Raw genomic sequence first — 17,534 nt, forward strand, 5'->3', positions numbered from 1 at the left:
TTTTATCTTTAATAAATATAATCAATTTGCAAAAATTTATTCCACTATACAATAATATGCATATAAAACAATTACAATTTAATTTATTTCTGCATTTCTGATAACATCTACTGAGCTAAGTGTCGCATCTTCTGTGCTATTTCTCAAAAACACAATATTATTGAGACAAAACACAAAGTTTGGTCTATCATTCGCCACATTCCAACAATGCTGCATCAATTCGTACAATGTCGGTGGACAGTTGAAAGGTTTCGGCAATTTGCCTCCCGAGCGCACATACTCTAATACTTGGTCATTACTTTTGGCGGGATAAGGCTGCTCACCCAATGACATAATTTCCCACATTAGCACTCCGAATGCCCAAACATCGCTTTGTGAAGTAAATATTCCGTCCACTAAAGATTCTGGTGCCATCCAGCGAACAGGAAGTAAACCTTCTCCTCTCTAAAACATAATTTTAGCGCAGTAAATCTTTGCCAAAAGCATACACATATTTTTAAAACTAGAAATATGTGCAGTTAAAGTTAAGTCATTTTTTCTACATATACTATACTAATAAAAATAGTTTTTTTTTTCAAATCAATTTATAAATGTATAATATTATTATAATGTACAAATAGAAAACAAAGTTTTATTTTCTCTTACATATCTATAAGTGTATTACTTTATTTATTTAATAATTGTATATTTACTTTGCGGTAATACTGATCCTTGTAAATATCTCTAGCTAGTCCGAAATCACCGATTTTCACAATACGATTTTCGCGGTTTCTCGAGGATATTAAGCAATTTCGACAGGCGAGATCTCTATGCACAATGTGTAGTTTTTCTAAAAAGCAACAACCTCGTGCAACATCTTCGCACATGGCAAATAAGTCTTGCAGTCGCAAAGCCTGTGAATCTGCTGGTTGGAATGCCCTACTCTCTCTCAAATATGTCAGTAAGTCAACTTCCATTAATTCTAATATAAGCCATGGTGAATCCCCGTCTATACATATGCTCAACAATCTTAGAACATGCGAGTGGCGAAAATGACTCATAAACTTAGCTTCTCGAAAAAATTCCGTTATCTGTTGCGAGGAAGCATTGCTACGTAGCATCTTTATGGCGACAGGCGTTGGGCCCGGCTCTTCTAAATCCTTGACAATTCCTTGAAAAACCTGCAAGATATTTTATAGTCAATACAAGTCGATAAAATACACGTTAAAAATAAATTTAAATTATTAACTGCTTACAAAAAATTTTAACTTTGAAATTGTTTTTATTAAAGAATGTGTCTTTATTTCAAAATTTTCTGATTAAATATTAACAAAAGTCTTCAAGAATACATTTAAGCCATAAAAAATTATTTTTTTACCTTTCCAAACGCACCTCTACCTACAAGTTTCGTTAGAGTAATTTGCTTTTTTTCGACTATGGTTAATGTAAGTTCGTTTCGATTAAATTGCAATCTAGAAGCGTACATCGCTTTAGATTGGATGTTCCCGATTTGAGGTATTTCGTCTATAGTTGCTAATTCGACGTTGGTTATTGTTGAACGCAAAACTTGTTCATTGTTACTTTTTTTCCATTTTCGGTATGCTGTTAAATAACGTTATTATATACTCATTATTAATTTTATTTATTGAAAAATTAAAATTATTTTCAACAAGTAAGCTATTTTCACAGAACTTTCTATACATATATAATTTTAAAATAATATGAAATTAATATCTAAAGTTTATATAAAATATACTTACAATAATACAAATGGCAAATACAATATACACCAATAGTAAGACTTGCGATCGTTGATAATATTATCAAATGATAATGCGTAGCAAATATTTCTGTTAAATCAATGACATCGCTTGAATTACTCCAGTCTCTAAAGCCGTAAACGTTCAGCCCGCACGTTAAATAGATATGTCTAATTCATCTCTTTTGTAGTTATCAGTAATTTTTTGTTCCATCATAATATAATTTCCAATCTTTTTACATTCAATCAAATCCATTCAAACTAATTAAAAATAAATTATCAATCTAATTACTCATTTTAAAATTATTTTTGACAATTAAACGTTGCAATCTATACACGTCAATTGTAAATCTGTGCTCGCAAAGGTTTCCAATTTAACTAATACAAGTTCTAGTAGCAAAACTTGTATATATTTTATTTTTATATAATAAAGGAGATGTTCCAAGTGCTCTTGGAGCTTATTTAACGAGACTACAAAGTTTCACGTACCTATTAAGTCAGAAACATGTGCCAGCTCAGAATTGAAGGACAGGATGATTTTGTATCAATTGAGAAGCTTTAATTGTTAAAGATAACTACAAATTTAGTAATATTAATTTTACTTGCAAAAATATGCAGGCTGAAAATACTTATGGCATTAGAGTAAATTAAGCAAAGTAATTAAAAGATTTTGTCTTATATACATATTTTTACTTAAAAGTTTTTACTTGAACTCTTAAATCAAAAAATTTATGAAAACATTATTGAAAAATTAATACATGATTACATAATGCATTTATTTATGTTACCATGTGTTTTAAAAGTAAATTCTCCATCAGACGGCCATATGAATTCTTCCTCGTAATTGCAATATCTCAGGATCAAACGGAATTCATATAAAGTTCCTGGCAGTAAATTTTTTATATAGTATTCTACTGTATAATTATATACCTTAGTTTTGTTTGCAATTTGCCATATTTGCGTGTGAACTTGTTTGTATTTCAATGTGTAATGGGTTATATTATCGCTGAGATTCCACGAGATATTTAATCTATTTATACTGAACCCTCTCAGAGTTAAATTGTTCGGTTTCAGAAACGCGTAGACATTTTTTATACTTTCACTAAAGAAGTTACTGAAATTAACTGGATATGCTCGCACAACTGCCAAGTATTCATGTTCTGGCACCAGATGATGGCTTGACATGAAAAACTTGTCATCTGTCGTACGTTCAGATTGATTGATAAGGCGAATGTCGTACTCTTTTTGAGTAATTGTTTTTCGAGTGCCATTTGGAAAAAAATGTGACATCCAATGCACCTCATAGGTCACTGCCACGCAATTAATGTTCTTAGGTGGCATCCAATAGACTACCGCCAGAGTAGGCGTTAGAACTTGAACCGTCACATTTTCCGGCGCGTTGAGCTTGCCAGGGGTAGTTCTTAGAATTACATCCTCTCCGAATTGCAACTTCATTGAAAACTTATTGACATAGAAATTGCGTAATGCAAATTTCAATGTATATGTGGTGAGCGGCGTTAAATTCTGTATTTCATAATGCTGTTTGTACGTTTCCACGTAGAATTCGTCAAATTCGTCAGGATCATTGTTCAAACAAGTCTGATATCTCACGGAGATGATATACATAGTGGTGGCTAAGTTGTATCTCTTACATTCGTTAATGGGAATTGACTCCGGGATGTTTAGAACGATGCTGTAGTTTGTAGTTGTCGTCTTTTCTTTTAAAAAATTAATAACTTTAGATTGAAATTCTTCTATGTCAGGTAGTAAACACCTCGTCGAAGGATATGGTTGTACAGAATTACTCATAGCTATGATTTCACTTACATAATAATCTGAAATATTAACTTCTTGAACATATTTCAATGTATTTTCTTTGTTTTTGAGAAGTGCATACTTTTTTTCTAAAATATAGAGTATTTTATTGTTGTACCAATAAAGGTTTATGTTGTCAATAGTTAAATATGAGAAAGACGTTTTATTGTTATGAACCTTTAAAATCAGGTTACATCTACAACCATAGATGTCTGTTGCAATTAAGTAAGTTTTCGATTCTCGACATATCCAGTACATTAATGGTGTGTCAATATTCGTGTAATCAACCTGCATGAAAATTCTTTTTTTTAATTGTTTTCTGTACGCACAGGAACATAAATTATTCTTCCAAAAAGGTTTTTTATTTTTTCCATTAAAATCCGACTGCATTGCTTCATAATTAAATGATGAATCCATTTTAAACCAATAAAAATACCTGGAAAAAAAGTGTATTATTCTCTAATTATAAAACATTGATTTAAGCGTATATCACACGTATGCACAGAATCTATGTGCTTATTTAAAATTTTTGTAATTCTACGTCAGTTTATGATTCTATAATATATGATCTTTAATAAAAGTCATACCACATTAATAGAAAATTATGAAACAAATTTGTAACAGATTTGTGACCTTACTGTGCGACACTACTGAGACACGATTGTTTTCTATTACAATTTTCTTTGGCCACCAGTAGATATACACTAATGTTAGTAAATATAATAATGTTTTATAAAATTAATAACTGTGCGTGTAAAATTTATTTCGTAATATGACGCAAACTTGTTAAGAGAAACAAAGTTATTTTTTTTTAGATAGATAAAATTTAATATACCCTGTAGAAGGCAGCACATTTAAAGTTGAAACCCAGTAATTTCCACGTAGAATAATATTATTGTCTTTGACTATTCCAGTTTGCCACAATGCTAAGTCTAGCTTCATAATCTTCGCGATTTGTTTGTGTGATTTCTTTGAGTAATCATATTCAATCCAATAAAGATTTCTTGCCACCCAATCGATGCAGAGATAACGCGCAGAATTATGGACATCAGTTATTTTTATACAATTATTTACTTCGATTGCATTTAGATCGAAATCGCATGTCATTAATTCCGACTTATTACTGATCCAATAAATCTTACGTTCCAGTTCTAAATAAACGATATTTTTGGGTATGTATTTTTTAAGTGGAAAGCTGATCCGCAAATCCACATCTAATACTTTCAGCGGATCAACCAACGAAGCGATGAATAATAAAGGTAACGGATTTTCTTGAATGGTGGACACATTAATGAAATTTGTGTAAGGACCGGCACCAGCTTCATTATACGCTTGTACTTTAAAGTAGTACATTGTATCAGGCCTTAAATTGTATGCCTTGTATTGCAATATGTGTTGTGTAGCAGAAATATTAGCGACATACATAATTTTTTTTAGGTTCTCGATAAACCAATACTGGGCCATATATTTTAGTATTACTCCATTTGTAAATTCAGGTTTGTTCCATCTGTGAAAAAAGAAAATTATTTTAGTCTTTCTATATTTTAGTGAAATACTGTTAGAAACAAACCGAATTGATTTTCTATACATATGTATATACGAGTAACAAGTAACAAGTTAAGAATTTTTCACCTGAATGTCACAGAAATGTTTTTCTCGTTTAATCTATTACCAAAATCTACGAATGCCCTAGGAAATGTTGGCTCGCTTGGAAATATGTCTGCGGATTTTTAAATTTTGTGTTTAATTATAAAAAAGAATCGAAAGTATACATATAGTTAAATCTTTATAAAAATTTTAAAATTGTATTTAGTATATCATAATTACGTATATTAATTCTGATTTCAATAACAGAAAAAAAAATAAAGTGGAAAAATTTCTTGAATTATAACTAAAAGAATATCATATAATAAGTAAGTTCAGATGGCATTTTTCTAAATAAAGAATGGAATGGAAACATAAACTACAAAGTATGATGAAATTTAACCAATAGCTACAGTACTAATTTTCAAAACATTTGAATTATATAATAATAGTATTTTTGTGTTTTAATACGTAAACACACTATTAATAATTAAGCAAAAAGGAAGAAAATCTTATTCTAAAATAAAAATATTTTAGAAACAAATAATGTTATGATAAATAGAAATCTTTCAACGGTTACAGTGCGTTTATCATTTCTCGTAATTTTACTGATTAGTCTTTAGGATTGAAAAATGCAACATTTATGACTAAGCATAAACGACGCAACTAGCAAAATAATGACATTACTTTTCTTTTTTTTTGACATGAAATTTTTTAATCTTTTTGAGATATATTTTTTTTTTATTCAATTTTTATTTCTTGAGTAAGAAGTTAAATTATTTTCATAATATTTTTGTAATTTAATTTTTTTGCATAACATTTATATAGGTATAGAGTTCGTTATATTATATTTATTTCATTATAATTTATCAGTAAATTTTAGGAATTGTAAACATGTCTGCAATAAACACTTACCGGTTTCATTTAATATAGTCACGCTATCAGAGGAGACGTTTGATAACATGTATTGATCATTAATCTCGAAGGCTGAGATATCCTGTTCAAAAATATACATTGTATAGTTTGTAAATGTTCGTCGAATTGTTTTATCAAAATACATGGGCGATTAAATCAAAGTTAATATCGCAGATGAATATAAATCAATGAAATAATGAAAGCATAATTCTACATAACAAAATTTAAACATGCGACCGTTTAATTACGTTGATGTCCTCATTATTTGCATTGGCGTTACTGTGTATTTAACATCGATTGTATTTCATAAATTATATATTTCAAAATGTATTTTAAAATAAATGTTTTATAAAATGTTTTGCAATATCTTTAGAAAAATATAAAAAATTACGATAACTAAAGAATAGCATACAAATATGTATATAGTGAGTGATATATAGCTGTTGTGGATATTGATTTGTTTATTGGTCTTAATTGATTGAAGGCCAATTTGAAATTTCACTGTATCAATCTTTTACTTTAAATTTAGTAGCTGTCTCGTGACGTAATTTATCTTAACTCAAAGATTTTAAATTTTTACTTTAAATCATTATTAAATAAAAAGTAATTCACCGTAAGTTTTATGTAAAAATAAATAAATAGAAATAGATATTTAAGAAATAGAAACATTTCAAAAATTATTGAAAAATCGTGTTAGCAAAAGTATCACATATATGTTTAATTTAGCAGTGTCACCAGAAAATCAACGAAATGATTAATTTAAAAATTTATATTAAAAAATTTTTATTGTTACATTTAAATTTTAATATATCGTCTCAATTAAGTTTAATTTTATATTATATAACACTGACTTTTTAAATGTATAATGCAAAACTAACAAATTGTATATATACTTTTTAATACCGTTAAAACTCTTTAATTATGGATTCCGTCATTAGTACAAGTAATCTGTTATTTGCAATGTATAACATTTAATTTTATTTGTGTAAAAATTCCTTATTGGCATAAAGTTAGCAATGAGAAAATGCATGAAAATACTTTCCTAGAGACTTACCGGAGTTACGTCATTTTCCAGATTTCCCCAAATCGCGATAGTCAATCTGGTTAGTATTAACACTTTTAATAAAACACATAACATTTTTAAATTTTTTAACATAATAAATTATTCTTTTCGTAGATGTTTATACTCGATCGCCTTTGACTTGATTCTCGACTAAAGTAACCAGTACCAATCAATGTCGTTTGATACGATCTGCTCAATGATTCAGATACATTAATTGACTCAATATTTCTTCACGCCTCTTGATAGATTCTTTGCAATATGTAGAGTTTATGCCTATGTATATAAATTTAATGCTTATTTTTGGATGTGTTACTTTTTAAGACTTTTTCTCATAATCGATTATAATGATTTTTATCACCAAATTATAAAACTGCCAAATTATAAATCAATAATTAGTATATTTTCCTTTATTTAATTTAATACAACTTAATGCAAAATAATACTTATAATATATTTTATAGCATATTATATCGTATAGTATATTATATCAAGGACAGTAGTACATGCACAATCAATCTTTAATAGTTTGTTAAAATATTCAAATAAACCCATAATTGAATAATACGAAACGGATATTATTTATTAATTACTATAAATTACAATTATAAATTTTTTTAAGGTAAACTTTATTTACTCTCTTTTGCGTAAAAAAATTGCTAGATTTAGCATCAATAACAGAAATATTCGACATATAAATTTCTATGTTTTAAAATAGTAAACTTATATATTTAATTATGTTTACAGTTATTAGAAAAAAATCCATTTTTCAGAGCCAACTTTATTCCAATCCCGTATAATTACTTCCAATAATCAAAATAATCGATAATGTGATTGTCCTTAATTATCTTTGGCCGCCTGAGAGTTACTTGATATTTACAAAAATTTATTTATTGCTGATCGTCTTTAATAATATTTCGCCGTGCATGTACGTATAAATTCATAAACGGTCATTCCTGATTTATAATTTATGGTAATACGGATTTAAACCAAATAAGATGACTTTATCATTAGCACTGACGAGAATACTGTCATATTATCGACCTTTTTGACACATTAGATATAATTACTCACGAAGTATTTGAAATATATTTTAAAATTATATCAAAGATTAATATAAAATTTTCTCTGTATACTCCATGAGTACTGCCCATAAGTGATTCAGCGAGCTATTAAATAGGAACCCTGTTCTCTCGAAGTAAAACCTAGGAATCATTTTAAATCATTATTATGGATAACTCACCTTATGATCCTCCTGAGAGTCAAATCGGAAATTACGCAAATTCCGAAACTTCGCAATAATTATTAAAAAGGTAATTTTTAAAAAATAGGCCAATTTATGTGATTATAAGCGTGTGGCGAGAAAAGACAGCTCACTGATACGCAATTGAAACTTTGAAAGAAGCAATCTATAGTTAGATCTCGAAGCACTTTTTAGTTGTAAAATCCTCGTGAATCATAACAATGAGCATTTCTTTTGTCGCATGCTTATACTTGCAAGAATATATTCCTATTTAAATTAAATGCGTACATAAAAAGTAACAAATAAAGATAAAATTTACAATATACAAATTTAATTATTATATATCTGACGAAATCAAATAACTATAAAAAACATGCTTATTTCTAAATATAAAATTATAGAATAAGCTTATATTATTAATATGCATCCTTAATATTTTATTTGCAAAAATTTTCTTGTAAATTACATAGAATATACTAAATATAAATTATTTTTAACTTGTCACATAATTGCTCAATTTTTTCTATGTGTGTTAAGGAACCATTACATTCTTTGAACTGTATATATTAACCTTATATAATAATACGATTAACATAATTACATTGTAATTAATAAAACTAATAATTTAATATAATGGTAATGGTATTATAGAATATAACAAAAGTAAAAACAATATTTTTATTATTTTGCAATCTTCTATCTTTAATCGATATAATCAATTTGCAGAAATTTATTACATTACACAATGATATGCGTATAAAAGAATTACGATTTAATTTACTTCTGCATGTACGATAGCATCTACTAATAAGCTAAGTCTTACATCTTTTGTGCTGTAAATATTCCTTAGAGATGCAATGTTGTTGAGACAAAATTCGAAATTCGGTCTATTATTCGCCGCATTCCATCAATGCTGCATCAACTCGTACAATGTCGGTGGATAGTTGAGAGATTGCGGCAATTTGCCTTCCGAAAGCACATACTCTATGACTTGGAAATCATTTCTGGTAGAATAAGGCTGTTCACCCAATGACATAATTTCCCACATTAACACAGCGAATGCCCAAACATCGCTTTGTGAAGTAAATATTCCGTCCACCAAAGATTCTGATGCCATCCAGCGAACAGGAAACAAACCTCCTCTCTAAAACATAATTTTAGCGCAGTAAAAATTTTTTGCCAAAATCATCTACATAGTTTTACAGCAAAAATTATGTGCAGTTAAAGTTAATTCATTTTTCTTCTTCTATACAGGGTGTCCCAAAGTGACCGGTAAATATTTTAATGGGATGTTCTTTAAAACATTTTAAGACGAAAAGTATAATACAAAAATGTGAAACCTACAATAGTTTTCAAACTGGAAGCGCTTATATTTCACGAATGACAGGGATGAAATTTCGCGCGCTCAGATACGGCAAAATAATAAGTGATTTAGATAAATTCATAAAAGCACTTTTACCACAAATAAAAATATCTTTATATATATATATATAAGTAAAAAATCTATTTAAATTCCAATCAGCGTACAAATGTATAATATTATTATAATGTAAAAATAAAAGACGAGAGTTTATTTTCTTTTACACATAAAAATAATTATATTATCTTATTTATTTTTATTTATTACGCAACTGTAATATATTTACCGTGCGGTAATATTGATTCTTGTAAATATCTCTAGTTAGTCCAAAATTACCGAGTTTCACAATACGATTTTCGCGGTTTCTCGAGGATATTAAGCAATTTCTACATGCGAGATCTCTATGCACAAAGTGCAATTTTTCTAAGTAGCAACAATCTCGCGCAACATCCTCGCACATGGCAAGTAAGTCTTGCAGACGCAAAGCCTGTGAATCTGATGGTTGGAATGTTCTACTCTCTCTCAAATATGTCAGTAAATCAACTTCTATTAATTCTAATATAAGCCATGGTGAATCCTTGTCTATACAGATGCTCAACAATCTTAGAACATGGGTGTGGCGAAAATGACTCATAAATTTAGCTTCTTGAAAAAATTCCGTTATCTGTTGCGAGGAAGCATTGCTGCGTAGCATCTTTATGACGACAGGCATTGGGCTCGGCTCTTCTAAATCCTTGACAGTTCCTTGAAAAACCTGCAAGATAATTTATAGTCAATACAAGTTAATAAAATACACGTTAAAAATAAATTTAAATTATTAAACTGCTTACAAAAAATTTGAACTTTGAAATTAGTTTTATTAAAAAATGTGTCTTTATTTCAAAATTTTCTGATTAAAAAATTAACAAAAGTCTTCAAGAATACATTTAAGCCATAAAAAATTATTTTTTTACCTTTTCAAACACACCACTGCCTACAAGGTTTCCTAGAGTAATTTGCTTTTTCTCGACTATGATTAATGTAAATTTGTTTCGATTAAATTGCAATCTAGAAGCGTACAACGCATTGGATTGGACGTTCCCGGTTTGAGGTATTTCGTCTAAAGTTGCTAATTCGATGTTGGTCATTGTTGAAGGTGAAACTTGTTCATTGTTACTTTCTTTCCATTTTCGGTATGCTGTTAAATAACGTTATTATATACTCATTATTAATTTTATTTATTGAAAAATTAAAATCATTTTCAACAAGTAAACTATTTTCACAGAACTTTCTATACGTATATAAATCTAAAATAATATGAAATTAAAGTCCGGAATTTATATCAAATGTACTTACAATTATACAAATGGTAAAAACAATATACACCAATAGTAAGACCCGCGATCATTGATATTATTATCAGATTATAATGCGTAGCAAATATTTCTGTTAAATCAATGACGTCGCTTGAGTTACTCTAGTCTCTAAGCCGTAAACGTTTTCAGCCCGCACGTTAAATTGATATTTCTGATTCATCTTTTTTGTAGTTACCAGTAATTTTTTGTTCCATCATAATATAAATTCCAATCTTTTTACATTCAATCAAATCCATTCAAACTAATTAAAAATAAATTATCAATCTAATTACTCATTTTTAAATTATTTTTGACAATTAAACGTTGCAATCTATACACGTCAATTGTAAATCTGCTCGCAAAAGTTCCTAATTTAACTTAGTATAGGTGCTAGGAGCAATACTTGTATATATTGTATTTTTATGTAATAAAGGAGAAGTTCCAAGTGCTCCTGAAATGCGTACTTAATGAGACTACAATGTTTCGTGTACCTTTTAAATCAGAGACATGTGCCAGCTCAGGATCGATCTATAGGATAATTTTTTGTACCAATTGGGAAGTTTCAATTGTTAAAAGTAACTACAAATTTAGTAATATCAATTTAACTTGCAAAAATGAGCACGCTAAAAACTCTTTTGGCATTGGAGAAAAGTAAGCAAAGTAATTAAAAGATTTTGTATTACATAGGTATTTTTACTTAAAAGTTTTTACTTAAATTTTTAATTTAAAAAATTTAAGAAAACATTTCTCGAAAATAAATACATGATAATGTAATACATTTAATTAATTAATTTTACCATGTGTTTTAAAAGTAAATTTTCCATCAGGTGGCCATATAAATTCTTCCTCATAATTGCAATATCTCAGGATCAAACGGAATTTATATAAAGTTCCTGGCAGTAAATTTTCTATATAGTATTCTACTGTATAATTATACGTTTCAGCGTTGTTAGCGATTTGCCATATTTGCATATGAACTTGTTTGTAGTTCAATATGTAGTGGGTTATGTTATCGCTGAGATTCCATGAAATATTTATATTATTTGTATGGATCCGCTCAAAATTAAATTATTTGGTTATTATTTCCGGATACGCGGAGACATTTTTTATTGAACTGTCATTGGAGAAATTGCTGAAATTAACTGGATACACTCGCACAAATGCCAAATATTTCTGTCCTGGCACCAGATGATGGCTTGACATGAAAAACTTGCCATCTGTCGTACGTTCAGATTGATTGATAAGGTGAATGTCGTACTCTTTTTGAGTAATTGTTTTTCGAGTGCCATTTGGAAAAAGATGTGACATCCAATGCACCTCGTAAGTCACTGCCACGCAGTTAATGTTCTTAGGTGGCATCCAATAGACTTACCCCCAGAGTAGCCGTTAGAACTTGAACCGTCACATTTTCCGGCGCGTTGAGCTTGTCAGGGGTAGTTTTTAGAATTATATCCTCCCCGAATTGCAACTTCATCGATAACTTGTCGACATATAAATTAGTTAATGCTAATTTTAATGTGTACGTTGTGAATAGAGTTAAATTTTGTATTTCGTAAAGCCGTTCGTGCGTTTTCACGTAGAATTCGTCGAATTCGTCAAGATCATTGTTCAAACATGTCTGATAGATTACGGAGATGATATATATAGTAGTGGGTAATTTGTATTTTTTACATCCATTAATAGGTACACTTCTGAATGTTTAAGACAATGCTATTTGTTATTATCGTCACTTGTTTCAAAAAATTTAATTGAAATTCTTTTATGTCAGGTACTAAACATCTCGTCGGAGGATATGATTGTACAGAATTACTCATAGCTATGATTTCACTTATAAAATCATTTGAAATATTAACTTTTTGAACATATTTTATTGTATTTTCCTTGTTTTCGAGAATTGCATAATTTTTTTTTAAAATATAGATTGTGTTATCGAAATGATTGTACAAGTAAAGGTTTACCTTGTCAATTGTTAAATATAAAAAAGACATTTTATTGCTTTGAACCGTTAAAATCAGGTTACAGCTGCAACAATAGATGTCTGTTGCAATTAAGTAATTTTCCGATTCTTGACATATCCAGTACATTAATAGTTTGTCAATATTTGTGTAATCAACCTGCATGAAGATTGCTTTTTTCAATTGTTTTTTGTACGCACAGGAACATGAATTATTTTTCAAGAAAGGTTTTATATTTTTTCCATTAAAATCCGATTGCATTGCTTCATTAAATGATGAATCAATTTCTATCCAAAAAAGATATCTGGAAAAAAAGCGTATTATTCTCTAATTATAAAACATTATTTTAACCGTATATCGCACACGCATGCACAGAATCTACGTGATTATTTAAAATTTTAATAATTCAACGTCAGTTTATGATTCCATTACTTATGATTTTCAATAAAAGTCATACCACAATAATAGAAAATTATGAAACAAATTTGTAACACATTTGCGACCTTACTGTGCGACACTACTGAGACACGATTGTTTTCTGTTACAATTTTCTTTGGCCACCAGTAGATCAACGCTAATGTTAGTAAATATAACTGTGCGTGTAAAACTATTTATTTAGTCATACGTCGCAAACTTGTTAAGAGAAACAAAGTTATTTTCTCTAGATGGATGAAATTTAATGTACCCTGAAAAAGGCAACACATTTAAACGTATAATTGTTTTATTTCTTTGCAGAATAATATTATAGTCTTTGACTATTCTAGATTGCCACAATGTTAAGTCTAGCTTCATAATCTTCGTAGTTCTGTGTTTGTAGTTACGTTCCGTCCAATAAAGATTTCTTGTCACTCAATCGATACAGAGATTACGCGCGGAGTAGTCGACATCAGTTATTTTTTTACAATTATTTACTTCGATTGCATTTAGATCAAAATTGCATGTCATTAGTTCTGTGATATAATCGATCCAATAAATCGTACGTTCCAGTTCTAAGTAAGCGACTTCTCTAGCCAAGCATTTTTTAAGTGGAAAGCTGATTTGCAAATCCACATCCAATACTTTCAGCACACCATACCCTGAGACGATAAATAATAGAGGTATCGAATTCTAATGTGTCGTGGACACATTGATGATATTTGTGTAAGGACCAGCACCAGCTTCATTATGCGCTTGAACTTTAAAGTAGTACATCGTATCAGGCGTTAAATTGTACATTTTGTATTGTAATATGTGCTGTGTAGCTAAAATATTAGCGACATGCATAATTTTCATTTGGTTCTTGATAAACCAACATTCGACCATGTATTTTTGTATCACTCCATTTGTTCCATCTATGAAGAAAAGAAGCTATTTTAGTTTGTTCTTTTTAATTTTAGTAAATTTCTGACAGAATTAGAGACAAACAAAATTGTTTTTCTATACATATATATTCGAGTACAAGTAACAACTTAAAAATGTTTTACCTGAGTTTCACAGAAATATTTTTCTCGTTTAATCTATTGCCAAAATCTACGAATGCCTTGGGAAATATTGGCTCCCTTGGAAATATGTCTGCGGATTTTAGAATTTTATGTTTTAATTATATAAAAGAATTGATAGTATACATTTATATGTATATTAAATCTTTATAGATTTCAAAATTGTATTTGGTGTATTATAATTACGTATAAGAATTCTGATTTCAAAAACTAAAAAAAATATAGTGAACAAATTTCTTGAAATATAACTAAAAAATAGTATATCATATAATAAGTAAATTCAAATGACAAGTATTTCCTTAAATAAAGAAAGAAATGAAAACATAAACAAAGTATAATAAAAATTAATCAACAGCTACAGTAATGATTTTCAAAATAATTAAATAATTTGAAAATAATTTTTTTGCATTTTAAGACTTAGAAACACAATTAATAATTAATCAAAAAGAAAAAATCTTATTCTAAAATAAAACTTTTTCAGCGAAAACATTATATTATAATGAATAGAAATCTCTTAATGGTTACAGTGCTTTTATAAGTTCTTGTAATTTTAGTGAGTATTGATAAAAAATTTTAAAATATAAAATTTGTGACTGCTTATAAACGACATAACTAACAAAATAATGACATCAACTTTTTTCCCCTTGATATGAATTTTTTTATTTATATTTTTAATTTTACTGACAAAAGATATTTTTTTTATTTAATTTTTATTTCTTGAGTAAGAAGTTTAAATTATTTTCATACCTTTTATGTAATTCAATTTTATTTTGATAACATTTTATATATACCAAGATAACATAAGATATTCGAAAAGAATTCATTTTTATGTCATCAATTTTGAGTCCCTTTTGAAATACATTTTATAAAATGTATTCTATATGTATTTCAAAAGGGACTCAAAATTGGTGTCATAAAAATGAATTCTTTTCGAATAGCTTGTGTTATCTAGGTAGAGTTTGTTTTATTATAATTTATCAGTAAATTTTAGGATTCTAGACATGTCTGCAATAAACTCTTACCGGCTTCATTTAATATAGTCATGCTGTCAGAAGAGACGTTTGATAATATGTAGTGATCATTAATCTCGAAAACTGCGACATCCTGTTGAAACATATACATTGTATAGTTTGAAGTGTTCGTCGAATTGCTTCATAAAAAATACATAAGCGATTATATTAAAATTTATTTTGCAAATGAATATAAACCGATGAAGTAATGAAAGCAAAATGCTAAATAATAAAATTAATAAATATGCGACAGATATCTCTTCTTAACGTTTTACAGCAATTATTAGCTTTGTTAGAAATGCGTCAGAAATCGAATTAAACTAAATATTTAAAGTAAATAATCTATGTTTAAAATCGCGGAATGCTTTGCTTCACTTACGTCGATCTGTCCATTATTTGCATTCACATTATTATGTGTTCAACATATAGTTTATTTAACAAATTATGTATTTCAAAATGTTTTAAAATAGAAATTGTACGTTATGTTTTGCATTATCTTTAGAAAAATGTAAATAATGTAAACAATTATGATAAATAAAAAAATAGTATATAAATACGCACGTAGCGAGTGACAGCTGTTGTGGATGCTGATTTGTCTATTGGTCTTAATTGATTGAAGGCCAATTTGAAATTGGCCTTCGCTGTATCAATCTTGTACTTTGAACTTAGTAGGTGCCTCGTGATGTAATTTATTTTAACTCAAAGATTTTGAATTTCCACATTAAATTATCGTTAAATAAAAACTAATTTACTGTAAGTTTTATATAAAAATAAATAAATAGAAATAGATATTTAAAGAAACAGAAACATTTCAAAATCGTATCTAGCAAACGTTTCACATATGTGTTTAATTTAGCAGTGTACCAGAAAATCAACGAAATGATTAATTTATATTAAAAAATTATATTAAAAAATTCTTATACATTTAAATTTTAATATACCGTCTCAATTAAGTTTAATTTTACATTATATAACACTGACTTTTTAAATGTACAATGCAAAACTAACAAATGGTATATATATATACTTTTTAATATGGTCAAAACTCTTTAATTATAAGTACAGTCATTAAAATAAGTAATCTGTTATTTGCAATATATAACATTTAGTTTTATTTGTGTAAATATTTTTCATTGGCATGAAGTTAGAAATGAGAAAATACATGAAAATATTTTCCTGTAGACTTACCGGAGTTACATCATTTTCCAGATTTCCCAAAATCGCGATTGTCAATCTCGTTAATATTAACACTTTTAATAAAACACATAATATTTTTAACGTTTTTAACATAATAATGTTTTTCTGCTTGTAGATGTTTATACTCGATCGTCTTTGACGTGATTCTCGACTGAAATGCCTAGTAGCATTCAATGTTTTATATCTCCTCAATGATTTAGATACACTAATTGACTCAATGTTTCTTGACGCCTCTTGATAGATTTTTTGTAATATGTAGAGATCATGCCTATGTATATAAATTTAGTGCTTATTTTTGGATGTGTTACTTTTTAAGAATTTTTCTCATAATCGATTATAATGATTTTTGTCATCAAATTATATAACTGCTGATAAATCAATAATTAATATATTTTTCTTAATTTAACTTAATACAACTTAATGCAAAATAATTCTTATAATATATTCTATGGCATATTATATCGTATAGTATAATATATCAAGGACAGTAGTACATGTACAATCAATCTTTAATAGGTTGATAAAATATTCAACTAAAAACATGATTGAATAATAAGAAACGGATAACATTTTATTTAGTATAACTATAAATTACATTTACAGAATTTTTAAAGTAAACTTTATTTATTCTTTGTTGCGTAAAGAAATTGCAAGATTTAGCATCGAAAACAGACATATTTGACGTATAAATTTCTATGTTTTGAAATGGTAAACTTATATATCTAGTTATGATATGTTTGCAGTTATTAAAAAAAATTCCATTTTCCACTGCCAACTTTATTCCAATTCCGTATAAATACTTCCAATGTATCAAAATGATTGATAATGTAATTGTCCTTTCATTA

General features: G+C 28.0%; 2 protein-coding genes across 7 annotated transcripts; both read right to left on the minus strand.

Annotated features, from left to right (window-relative positions):
- Positions 1-45: 45 nt before the first annotated feature.
- On the minus strand, positions 46-7,259 carry LOC140670530 (proto-oncogene tyrosine-protein kinase ROS-like). 2 transcript variants are annotated; one of them, XM_072901178.1, is made up of 9 exons: positions 7,107-7,259; positions 6,053-6,134; positions 5,186-5,273; positions 4,389-5,060; positions 2,527-3,989; positions 1,740-1,829; positions 1,358-1,581; positions 693-1,160; positions 46-444 (listed from the first exon to the last, which is right to left on the minus strand). In XM_072901178.1, exons 1-9 carry the CDS (start codon positions 7,206-7,208, stop codon positions 79-81), a joined length of 3,555 nt encoding a protein of 1,184 aa, XP_072757279.1. In that variant the 5' UTR covers positions 7,209-7,259; the 3' UTR covers positions 46-78. The 2 variants fall into 2 exon arrangements, with proteins under 2 accessions (XP_072757279.1, XP_072757280.1); XM_072901179.1 differs by lacking the exon at positions 5,186-5,273.
- A 1,782-nt stretch (positions 7,260-9,041) lies between these two features.
- Positions 9,042-16,863, minus strand: LOC140670439 (protein sevenless-like). Of its 5 annotated transcripts, none has more exons than XM_072901030.1 (8): positions 16,681-16,862; positions 15,505-15,586; positions 14,468-14,555; positions 13,690-14,335; positions 11,847-13,308; positions 10,669-10,892; positions 10,002-10,469; positions 9,045-9,499 (listed from the first exon to the last, which is right to left on the minus strand). In XM_072901030.1, the coding sequence occupies exons 5-8, from the start codon at positions 12,019-12,021 to the stop codon at positions 9,263-9,265; spliced, it is 1,104 nt and encodes a 367-aa protein (XP_072757131.1). In that variant the 5' UTR covers positions 12,022-13,308; positions 13,690-14,335; positions 14,468-14,555; positions 15,505-15,586; positions 16,681-16,862; the 3' UTR covers positions 9,045-9,262. The 5 variants fall into 5 exon arrangements, with proteins under 5 accessions (XP_072757133.1, XP_072757131.1, XP_072757129.1 ...); XM_072901028.1 differs by having other exon boundaries at positions 13,513-14,335; XM_072901029.1 differs by having other exon boundaries at positions 11,847-12,529; positions 13,008-14,335.
- Positions 16,864-17,534: the final 671 nt, after the last annotated feature.

The sequence above is a fragment of the Anoplolepis gracilipes genome, chromosome 10, assembly GCF_047496725.1.
Source record: "Anoplolepis gracilipes chromosome 10, ASM4749672v1, whole genome shotgun sequence".
Classification (NCBI taxonomy): domain Eukaryota; kingdom Metazoa; phylum Arthropoda; class Insecta; order Hymenoptera; family Formicidae; genus Anoplolepis; species Anoplolepis gracilipes.

Bases quoted from the DNA above. Each gene is read 5' to 3' on its own strand.
- LOC140670439 (XM_072901030.1), bottom strand. From the start codon at position 12,021: ATGCAAATATGGCAAATCGCTAACAACGCTGAAACGTATAATTATACA. The intron at 10,470-10,668 runs GTAAAAAAATAA...ATTATCTTGCAG, and splicing joins GCAGTGGTGTGTTTGAAAAG to GTTTTTCAAGGAACTGTCAA. The intron at 9,500-10,001 runs GTAAATATATTA...ATTATGTTTTAG, and splicing joins AGAATCAATATTACCGCACG to AGAGGAGGTTTGTTTCCTGT.
- LOC140670530 (XM_072901178.1), bottom strand. From the start codon at position 7,208: ATGTTAAAAAATTTAAAAATGTTATGTGTTTTATTAAAAGTGTTAATA. The intron at 6,135-7,106 runs GTAAGTCTCTAG...ATTTTTGAACAG, and splicing joins TGGAAAATGACGTAACTCCG to GATATCTCAGCCTTCGAGAT. The intron at 1,161-1,357 runs GTAAAAAAATAA...AATATCTTGCAG, and splicing joins GTAGAGGTGCGTTTGGAAAG to GTTTTTCAAGGAATTGTCAA.